The sequence below is a fragment of the Vigna umbellata genome, chromosome 3 (genome assembly GCF_029865625.1).
Source record: "Vigna umbellata cultivar VRB3 chromosome 3, Vumbellata_1.0, whole genome shotgun sequence".
Taxonomy (NCBI): Eukaryota; Viridiplantae; Streptophyta; class Magnoliopsida; order Fabales; family Fabaceae; genus Vigna; species Vigna umbellata.
Genome location: NC_142167.1, coordinates 22,924,672 through 22,936,137, shown reverse-complemented (window position 1 = coordinate 22,936,137; position 11,466 = coordinate 22,924,672). Strand labels below are relative to the sequence as shown.

Genomic DNA, 11,466 nt, shown 5'->3' with positions numbered 1-11,466 from the left:
TCAACAATTTTCTTTTTCAAAAGTAAGTTCAAAAGAAAAAATATATAAAATAAGTTTTTTTTTTTAAATTAAAATTAAAATGTTTACTGAATCAATTGGCTCATCCCAAGTGTTATGGCTGCTAGCCACTCATATTGGAACTCAACCTAAAAGTTATCAGTTTTATATATGGTAGATGCCACAGGATTCATTGTTATTTTTCCCAAGGAGGGGCTCTAGTATACCCTACTCCAAAACATAATTTTCACATTCACAACTTCTTGTCAAAGGGAAAGGGACGTATAAAAGCTGAGTTCAATTGCCAAATCTTGAGTGAGGCCTTGATGTTTATGTCTGTTGCGTTGTTGAACACAAACAATCTTGCAGCTTCGTAAATTGCTTTTGTTGGATAAACTCTAGACGATATCACAGTTCTCCCTCCTTGAGCAAAGCTCTCAATGACTGAATGGTCCACCTGAGATCATCATGTTCAAAATTTAAGTGTCATGAACTGGCATAATAATAATGGTATAGCCAACAAAACAATTTTATCCTTAAACTTAAATGTGTAAGCATTGTTTGGATCAGAAACTAAATTTATAGTGGTCAAAATTAAAGCTAAAACACCTAGCTGATGTATGAACATTAAGTGTGTGTGTGTGTGTGTGTGTGTATATATATATATATATATATATATATATATATTTGTGTGTGTGTGTGTATCTTATTCACACTTACCAATATCCTCATTGATAATCTTTCATCACTGACGACTGGAACTTCGCTTCCAAAAACGAGTTTTGAAACATCAGGAGCCTTTGAAGACCTACGTTTTCAATAACATTTCATATTCGTAAGATAAGACTTCAAGGTTATGTTTTATCTTCCTTTTAATTCAAGTAAGAAAATGGAAAGTGTCGGACCTGGTTTCATCAACACAGAAGGAAGATGTTAAACTGGTGGTAGTACTAGAAAGATGAAAATAAATTGGTGTTAGCTCAGAAAGTTGGTCATCTGCAATAGCCAGAATGCCAAATGGTCCCAGACTACTTCTGTCAAAAGCTCCATTTCCACACCCTACATTTTCCTTCTTCTCGGTCTCTTTGGATGCTAAATATTCGATTTCAAATTCAGCAAATATGTCCAACTGAAAATTTTCAACAAAATTTGCTTTGGTTAACTACGTATTCACAATTTATTATGCAGAAAAACCAAGTGATTAGCTTAATGGTACTAGAAAACCTGTGTGGCAGGGCCTATGTCCAATGGCAGAACTGAGCCCGGCTTAACCACGACTTCTTCAAATTCATAACTGCTAAGCCTTAAGCTCTCTATTTCTTCCACTGGCCACTGAAGCAAATGAGCTCTAGTTTTATTGTCAAACACCACTGTTCTTGGAATACTCTGATTTCCACAAGAAAAATTGGACGAGATCAAATTCATAACAACCTTCAATAATCAAATCACCACTGTTCTTGCATCTAATTAATTTGGCTACACTAGCAAGTGCAGTAAATTGAAATTAGATTCCTTCAAACAAATTCTCTCATCTCAACTTAAATTGGGGTCCAAATTACCTTAATTTTGATAGCTAAGTACAAAAGATTTCTTAAATACTTTTCCCAAACATGTTCCGGGCAAAAGAAAGGGTGTTGCATACCTGAAGAGATGCCCAACCCTTTTTCAAGTCAGCGGTTTCGCTGTCTGATTCGTTGATCCAACCCCACAAGACCCTTCTCTTTTTGCATTGGTCATAAAACGTCTTTGACGCATAGAATCTCCCATAGTCCAACTTCAACCCGATACCCACATCCTCATCCGGGTTATCGGGCACCCACGTATCATTTTCACTGAAGTACGTCCCAATAGCATAATGATCCCCCCTAGTGTCATCCAAACTAGACTTCAACACATGTTTCACATCTGGCCCATTTGCAGATGTATCCAACCCATCCGACCCATTTACCGAAACCGGGTAAAAGTCCACGCACTCCCACATACCCGTACCCGGGACCTCATGCATGTACTGATCATTGAGTTCGTAGTGGATAAAATCTTGGGTTTTATACACCAACGAAAGACCTGTCTGGTTGACCTTTGACCCAATAGCGATCCTCCATTTGCCATCAGGCCCAATCCACGCAGTAGTTGGGTCACGAAAATCCTTGGGCCCAATTCCCGGTGGAGGCACCAAGAGTGGGTTATTAGAGTACTTGACCCAATGAATGAGAAGCGGATCAGATAGATTGGCGGGGTACGCAAGATTTTGGACTTGCACGTTCTGATGGGTGCTACCAGTGTAGAGCATGACGATTTTGCCATCTGGCAAAAGCGTGGCCGATCCTGACCATACACCGTTGATATCGTACCAGGAATCTCGAAGCATCGCAATGGGAAGATGGAGCCAGTGAATCAAGTCCCTCGATACGGCGTGGCCCCACGTTATGTTTGCAAACAGAGCCGAATCAGGATTGTATTGGTAAAACAAATGGTACCACCCCTTGTAAAACAATGGACCTGTGACAATTCAACGTTAAAAAAATAACATGTTTTACGAGGAAAAACCAGATTCAACGTCTGATTATAATTCAAACGTGGTCGCCATGACAGAGGTTCAGCTAAACTGAAAGCTCACGTCAAACTCTTAAACATGGAAGCATGAAAATATAGAAATAAAAAGATAAATGGGAAGAGCAATTCAGCAAATGAAAAGACCATACCGTTAGGATCTGAAGCAGATACGACCGAACATTAGCACAGCAACCCCAACACGACAAGAAAACATAGGAGAAAAGCAGTTAAATTAATAGTTGAAGGTGAAGTGAATGCAGAAAGGTTTAGTTTAGTTGTAGAATTACCGTTCATCCAGTTCTTCTGAGGTTGAAAATGAAAAGCTGTTCTTTGCCACGATAACATGGCGTTTGTCCAGTTATATGAACCTATCTGCCATAGATATGGATTTGACTTTGCTGAAACACCTTCTGCAATACCTCGAGGCTGTAATGGTAGAGACCTTAAGTTGATCTCGATCGTGAGAGGCTTCTGGATAATACTCAGTAAAGGTTGGATGTTATGGCTATGGAGGCTTATGACAAGTGCAGCCAATGACACGAGAAAAACGATGGAAACAATGAAAATAAGGACACCCTTTTGTGTTCTTCCCTCATTTTTCCTTGTTATGGAACTTGGAGGACTCAGCAATGGAGTTTTTGGATCAGTGTTCATTGTCTTTGCCTTCGTATGATATGTAGCAGAACTGAAATAATCAGAGCAATTGATGAAGCTCGTATATATAGACACAACTGTGAAAAAAACATATACAGTTAAGCTTCTTTAATTCTTATGGATATAGGTTTATATTTCTGCATGTGCATGCCTACTTGAAATGGTTAAACTTAATTCAATCTTATAAACGATTTATATTCATTTATTAAAATTATTTTAGAATTTTCAATTTTCTTCACTCCTTCACAAAATTAAAACTTCAATTTTTTTTCTGTGTTGAATTAAATTCTTTTATAAACTCGATTTAGTAAGAGAAGAAAGTTAAAATTATCGTCTTTATAAACTAAAGTTATCTCATGCATAAGTTGCTTTACAAAAGTTATGTCTTTTAAAATTCTTTTAAAAAAATACTTTTTTTTTTTGCTAAAAAGTCTTCCTATATATCCAAATATCTTTAATTGGGATATAAGTGATAAAATTAAGGAACTAAATCCTTACTGAATTCTTGACCTTTCATTTAACAAATGCTGCACGTAACTTCGTGTTGAAATTTTCATTTTCTTGGACGGCTATACTGAAAATTAAAATAATAATATAGTTATGTGTAGGTCATATAAATGGTTGAAAATAGCTCATAAAAAATTAAATGTAAACACTGATGTAGTTTTAGCTTACAAAATTGGCTTACAAACTTTTTTTTCGAATTTTCTGTAATTTTTCTTTTTGGTATCAATGGCAAACGTTAATATATACTATAACTGTTAAAAATAATTATATTAGTGTTGACAACAAAATTAAATCATAAACTAGTTAATTGAATTGGATTTAAATTATAATGCTTTCATAAATCAAAATTCAACTTTCTATTTTTTTTTTCAAATTGTAAATTAAATGGGGGTGGTGAAAGAGATTGCTAGCACGAAGGCCTCAAAGTTTTTTAATTTATTTTTTTAAAACACATATTTAAATTAAAATAATATTATTAATTATCTTTAAAACAAAAATGTTTTGATACATTTTTCTATTTATCAACATGTATCCCTAAAATACTAACAATATACATTAGTGCAATAATTATCTAATGAAAATTAAACTGCTGGTAATTTGAAAGTGGGAACCAATAATACGTTACATTATTAAAATTCATATATGAATTTAACCTTCACATATTATCAATGATGTTTTATTTTGTTGACCATACAAAATTCTTTCGAATAATTATTACAAAAGTTAATAAACATATCACAAAGCATGATCATATACATAAATGACATCATAAGATTAAATTTTACAGTGTAAAAAATCTACTTTATGATTAAACTTATTTTATGATATTACAATTTTCAATATGATATATAATAGTTTTCTACCTTTCTACTGTTCAACTTATACAGCTTGTAATTTTACTGTACAAACAACTGTATATAGGTTAGGTAGTTGCGGCTAAAATCTATGTGAAGTTATATTATTTGGCAGTTACTATTTTCCTCACACGTGAGTTTTTTCTATAAAATTAAAATATTTGTTTTGTCTAAAATTCCAACACTCTATTTTTACAAAAGTCCATTTAAAAATTAAAGTTCTTAAACAAATACGTAACGTATTCACTCTATATCGTTGAAAAAAAGTTGCAAGACGTGATTAGTATACCGTATATATCATACCTTTAGTTAATACTAATTTTGACTGTTTTTGTTAACTACGGTAGTGATGACGTACATTACACAAATACGCTAAGTTGCTACCAATCTCTCTATACGTATTTAATTTTTTATATATTCGAGATATCACACTACATGGTAGAAACCTTTTTGACCAAGGACACGTGTCCTACATACATTTTTTTTTCAATCCATATGTTTCGTGCAAGTCACAATATAAAGTCAAATCATATAATAGGTAGAAGAAAATAATATATGTAACATAGGTCAACGGTCTAAAGTATATTTGAACATAATTTATTTTATTTTGAATACTTAATACTTATATTTTAGTATTTGTTTTGTAGAAAAGAGAAGATTGGAGAAGAATGGAAGATAAAGGGCAATCAGGTAATCCTTGTGATTTAAGAACTTTTCCTCCTAAATTTCTTTACCAATCTCGTGCTTCTGTCTCAAAAATAAAACACTTTTCACCTTTTCCAACTAAATAAAATAGAACCAATAAATACATTGGTAAATATATTTATGTACATGTTCTAGAGATACAAGTATTATTATCCAATGGAATCGAATCTAAAATACAACAACTCAGTAAACTAAAGTACTTAATCCTTTTTATTTGATAGTCAAATGTTGCTATAAAAAATTATCTCCGAACAAATTCACAATCCGAGACCAGCTTATGCATGTCACAGGAAAACCATTTTCGTTTCCTTCAGCCCAACCTTCTTTCACATTTTTTATTTAATTTTTTAGAATTTTGTTTGTTTTAGGCATATATAATTTTAATTAGAATTGGGAATGCAAAAACCCTTTTTTTTTCATTCCCAGTTTTAATTTCCTTCTTTTAAATAGAAAGTGCTAGATTGAAAATAAAAACAAACAAGTATAAGATAAATTATAAATTGAGTTATGAGAAAAAAGACTTAGTGGTTAGCAGCACTGAATGAACCTAAAGTCTTAATGTTTATTGAGCCATGCCTTTTCTAAAGTTTACAACTGTAATTGCTCATTCTTTTTTCGGCATTTCTAGAACACAATTATTACTCACTCTGATTTGGTTACAGACAAGACTCAAGATCCCAAGCATTTTTTTTATCATATAATTTAAATTATTGGACGGCAAAAAGAAGCTATTACCCCTTTTCTTTTTCTTTTCAATGGGCAAAAAGGGTAATAGCAGACATATAATCAAAAAACTACAATAGATATATTACATCCTTTAACAAATGAATGATGTCGCATTTGTAACCCCCATTTTAGTGGTTAGATAGAGTGATCAAAACTGAAGCACCAATGATTAAATATCAATACATTTGGTAATGAGAGGTGGAAAAAAGAAAAAAGAAAAACTCAGCACATTCTTTTAAATCTTGAAGATATTTATAATTGAGGCAGGAATTTACAGCTAGCAGCACAGAAGGTTTGAACAAAACAAGTGGGTAGCGACAGACAGCGCTGTTGGTACCATAAGAGGTCTTTTGTGCGTAAAACTGCTCCAGGAAACCTCTTTGAATGTTTCCGAGAAAACCAAAATCGAAAAAGCTTCTTTTTTTCTTATGATGTACTATATAATAGTATAGCAGAGTATATATATTCTCCTCTATAATCTATATAAGACTTTTTGAGCAGCTTGACTTCCACAACACAAGTGATTTGAGAAATTCCATGACCTGTGTGTACACAGTGATAAGATAAATTTACGTCAGGACCAAATGATACCAACATGCACAACCACAAGCACAACGAATTAGGACAAAGAAATTCAACAAAAAATACAAAAAAGAAGTGAGATTTACCTCTGATGGATCACGAAGAGAGTAAACTGCGTTGCTTTCTTTGGGTGATGAAGACACCAAGATCCCATAACCTTTATTCCCCTCTCTCAAAACCTGTAACAGATTGTTTGGAATCAGTATTAAAGTAATCAAGAGAACAAAATGAAAGAGAAACTGAAAATACAGGAAATAGGAGCAACCGATTTATCACTAAAAGCTAAATACTACCTTGAATGCATCTTCGTCAGTCCGATCATCTCCAATATATATAGGAAGCACATCATCACAATTATTTAGCCCTGAAAAACAATATGACTAATATCACTTACTGCAACACAAAGAACTGTGATCATTAAAGGAAAAAACCATGTCAATAAAAACAGAAAATGAACTCACCAAGTGACTCAAGTAAAAACGTGACAGCTTTTCCCTTATCCCAGTTAATCACAGGTCGGATCTCTAAAACCTGTAAAATAGTAGACAGAAATTGATCTATAAACTACAAATCATCCTTTTCAAAGCATTTAATACTAGATTCTCCAAAATAATGAGTCAAACGGTTGGCTTTGGCCACACAAACAGTACCTTCCGGCCATGAGTTAAGCGCAAACGCGGATAGCCCTTCAGAACATCATGAACACGTTGCCCCACCAAATCCCAATACTGTATCATTAATTCAAAAGAAAAATAATTACAAATATAGAACGGATAATAAGTTTGGAAAAAGGTAAATCATCTTAGCAGAAAATTACTAAGCATAAGAGCAGAAGCCTAAACCTTTTCATCAACATTCCGGTAGTGCACAGATACGCAAAATTTATTGTTCTCTACTTTAGCACCTTTAATGTCTTTCGTACACTCATCAAGAGACTTGAGGACCTGCCCAAGCATGAGTCAATCAGGATGTCAAGTTTTCAATGAAGAAAATATATTGAAAGATGATGATTCATGGTAGATTATCAAAAGCTTACCTCATTAATCATGGGCAGAAATTCAGCAGCGGGTTGGAATAAATTTACTTCCTTACCCTGTAGATTTTAAACAATTCATTTTAATTAAAAAAAAAAACTTTAAGAGATTGGAAAGTGGGAGAAAGATTCATAAAACATGTGACAAACTTCAGTCCCAGTACCTGCTTGTCTGTAAACCTAATGCAATCCGGGTGATTATCAGATTCAGATTGTCTAACAGGGCCAATGATGTCCATCCCGTGACTACCAGCGTAGTAGAGTTCTGTTAGTCCTACAAATTGATATACCTGATCCAACGGGGGTAATACTAAAGTTAGAACCAGCACGACAAGGAAGCTTTCTTAGAGCAGGAGTACATGCAGGCGCAGTGGCGTTGAGATAGATGAGCGAATTTGAAAATAGATAGGAAAATGTTTGTATTTTCTAAAACCTGCTCAATTACCTTGTCACGACTTCTTCCACTAATTATTGCTGTTGGAAAATACTCTGCCACCTTTTTAACAGCAGCTCGCATCTGCAGAGTTTACAGGATCATAATTAGCCAAAGAAGAATGAAAAAATAAGCAAAACAAAAGGATGTTATGGACAGTAAACCCAAGGAGAGTGCCATACATTGTCTGACATGAACGCACAGTCAGGATTATCCACAATTGGGGAAAGAGTTCCATCATAATCCATAAACAACGCAATCCTTTTCCCTTTTGCATAGTTTGTGATTTGATCAAAACATGTAAGAGCAGATGGGTATTTTAGCTGCAAAATTAACACATGAAAGAAAAAAATAAATAACCACCTTACACCTGTGAAATTCAGAAACTAAACAAAAGTGAATGTATGTAATACCAGCCAGCTAAAATAAGCACCAGCAGTATCAGAGTCAGATGATGCAAACCCATGGCTAAAGTCCTTTGTTATCTTCCTGGCTGGAGGTGAAGATGATTTCATGGCATCCAACCAACCACTTGAACGAACATCTTCAAGAATTCCTGTTTTCTTCCTTGGGATAGTCAATAACATTCCATGCGTAAAGGTTGCCCCGGAATGGGAGTAAGGCAACAAACTGGAGTGCGCACACAGCCTAGACTTTGTTACGGGTGCAGAATCAGTGAGAACAGGAGTATGATTCGACTTCAAGTCCATAGAATCCAGGTTTCAGACCACTTTACAGTCCAGTAACAATGTAATAACTTTAAGAAGTATTGAGCACCGATCAAACAAATTTCTATCAGATGTCCACTTCACCCTACTCTTTTATCAATAAAAAACCACCTCTTTAATGTTTTCTTGTCACTGCTCTTGGGGTAACAGTCCATCAACTGCTGAGCTCCTGAAAATAATGATCATATATTTGATTTACTTTGAAGTACTTGAAAATCTAGTGATAAGAATAATTTAAACAAATGGAAATCTGGAGTTCGAGTCCACTTGTTCATCTTCTTATCAACTTGCAAGGTAATAAAAGAGTTGCAGGCATGTATTGGAAAACATGATTTTTAAAAATAAAATATTTAGCAGCATCCAATAGAAATGGGAAAATTTTTAGGTCTGATGGATGTGAGAGAAAAAAGGCACAGCAAAATGCTATGATCAATATTCAATCAATAAATATCAAAGATGCTTGAGATGTGTATAGAAATTATACTATGGAACACATGAAGCAAGCAAATGCAAAAATTGGGAGCAGGAAGCGGAAAAGTGAAGGCAAACAGCTTTAGGAACCGGTGTTATCAAAAGCATAATTATATAAGACATTTAATAACCATTTAAAAAATTAAAAGAAAGGAAGTATTATTGATTGTTCCTATCATTTATTTATTCAATAGAAGGATTTTTCTTATCAATGATTGGTCCAAAAATGCAATTCACTAAAATCCAAATAAAGACGTTAAAGGGTCCATCCTACATGTAGTGAGCTACATACATACACAAAGCACAAGTTGGCCTTAATTGACAGCTAAACATGATTGAGGTTACCTTGAACTATGGTTGAGTAATACATAGGTGCTAGGATCATCTACATTCAAGTAACTTGTAAAAGACAAGGTTGAAAGAGTAAAGGCATCAATGGAAATTGTATGCACTTACACTCTTTCTTACTTTTGTACTTAGAATATAAAAAAAGGAAATAATTTAGCCAAAGGGAAAAGGAAAAAATTAACAATTCTTTGACTTTATTCCCGATTGTTGGTTGTAAAATCGTACAGCAGCAGCTAATGAACAGAAGAAATAGCATACTTTTCCCACCATATTGACAAAAACAGACACTCATATGATCAAATGTCAAGTCCTTCTCCAGATTCGAATCTTTCCATATAAACTCAATTTCCCAAACTCTACAGGGATAATAAAAGAAACCCATTTTAAGAAGAATATCGAAACACAATATATTGCTCCTCGCTTGATTACTAAAGGATGCTCCAGTCCTGGAAAGGTTTCAATCAGTGCGAACTGAGCATGACAACGATGAATGCTGTAGATATTTATCAAAGAATGGACAAACTACTTATATCTACTACAGAGTAACAACTAAATAAATATGACAAATGATAGAAATCACTAACAACGACTACAACATCACTCAGAATAAATATGAAAACAAACTAAACACTGAGAAAAATCGGGAATGAAAAAATCCAACCACCACTAATATCAACAGAAAGGAAGATAAAAAATTTCAACAGCTTAAGTGTGCTAAGCTGTCAATGATTAATGAAACAATTAAGAAAATACTGATTTCCTGCATAATGTAAAGTTGTACTACCCCACTCAGTGGACACGGAAGAAAACAATACCATATGCAACCACACAACTTGGGCCTACAAAGAGTGGGAGTCAATAATACAAATGGACCCAACACATAAAGATTCTGCGATGAAATAGACAAACTGACACATAATATCAATAAACAATGACAAAGAATAAAAAATTTCCCAAACTTTTTAAGGTACATTTCCTTCAAAACCAAACGTAAATTACAAGTATTTCCAAGGTTTAAGTTTAAAAATACATCGAAAGACAACCCAAGACCGGGAAATCAAACAGAGAGTGATGTAGACTTGAGAAAATTGACTTTTTCCTCATTTTCCTTTATATTTTGCATTCTTTTAAATGGTTCACATTAGTTTACACGATGAGGACAATAAACAATTAGACTAAAAAAATCAAGGGTGTAAACAAAGAACATCACATCAGCACAATCAAAAACAGCTCCAGGGAAGACAAATCAGAATCAATAATCGACAGCACCCATCTCACGGTCGGGAAAAACTCAAAACTGAAAAAACCGAATTAACCAATCATTCAAGGATCGGTCAAAGTAGAATATGATTAACTAGAAATTAAATAAAATAAAAGAACAGTTTTTCAATCAAAATGAGTTGAAAAGAGAAAATGAAAAGGTGACTTGGAATGCTAGATTTTGACCAGCTCCCAAAACTTTGCACGATATTGAATAATTATCACTGTTATCACTATTAAAATTANTGTTTCAGCTAGATGTGAAGAGTGCATTTCTTCATGGTGAACTTAAGGAGGAGATATATGTACAACAACCAGATGGATTTGTGAAAACAGGTGAAGAAGAGAAGGTGTACAAATTAAAAAAGGCACTCTATGGCCTTAAACAAGCACCGAGAGCTTGGTACAACAAGATAGAGGCTTACTTTGTTCGAAATGAATTTGATAGATGTCTTTGTGAACATACACTGTTTACAAAATCAAAGGAGGGAGGTAAAATTCTAATTGTAAGTCTTTATGTGGATGATTTGATATATACAGGAAATGATGAGAATATGTGTGATGAGTTTAAAAGATCCATGATGATAGAATTTGATATGTCAGATTTAGGAAAAA

General features: G+C 33.9%; 3 protein-coding genes across 5 annotated transcripts in view; 1 reads left to right on the top strand and 2 right to left on the bottom strand.

Annotated features, from left to right (window-relative positions):
• LOC124840569 (UMP-CMP kinase-like) overlaps positions 1 to 11,466 on the top strand; it is an 85,221-nt gene that overhangs the window by 69,994 nt on the left and 3,761 nt on the right. The window lies entirely within an intron of this gene.
• Positions 44 to 3,218, bottom strand: LOC124822002 (beta-fructofuranosidase, soluble isoenzyme I-like). Its single transcript, XM_088109357.1, has 6 exons — positions 2,834 to 3,218; positions 1,640 to 2,504; positions 1,222 to 1,383; positions 903 to 1,126; positions 718 to 805; positions 44 to 454 (listed from the first exon to the last, which is right to left on the bottom strand). Exons 1-6 carry the CDS (start codon positions 3,202 to 3,204, stop codon positions 251 to 253), a joined length of 1,914 nt encoding a protein of 637 aa, XP_087965483.1. The 5' UTR covers positions 3,205 to 3,218; the 3' UTR covers positions 44 to 250.
• On the bottom strand, positions 6,054 to 9,484 carry LOC148201975 (trehalose-phosphate phosphatase A-like). Of its 2 annotated transcripts, XM_088109138.1 has the most exons (12): positions 9,257 to 9,477; positions 8,458 to 8,941; positions 8,227 to 8,367; positions 8,057 to 8,128; positions 7,776 to 7,901; positions 7,615 to 7,671; positions 7,421 to 7,522; positions 7,229 to 7,306; positions 7,040 to 7,109; positions 6,872 to 6,942; positions 6,665 to 6,757; positions 6,054 to 6,538 (listed from the first exon to the last, which is right to left on the bottom strand). In XM_088109138.1, the coding sequence occupies exons 2-12, from the start codon at positions 8,752 to 8,754 to the stop codon at positions 6,476 to 6,478; spliced, it is 1,170 nt and encodes a 389-aa protein (XP_087965264.1). In that variant the 5' UTR covers positions 8,755 to 8,941; positions 9,257 to 9,477; the 3' UTR covers positions 6,054 to 6,475. The 2 variants fall into 2 exon arrangements, with proteins under 2 accessions (XP_087965264.1, XP_087965263.1); XM_088109137.1 differs by lacking the exon at positions 6,054 to 6,538 and having other exon boundaries at positions 6,545 to 6,757; positions 9,257 to 9,484.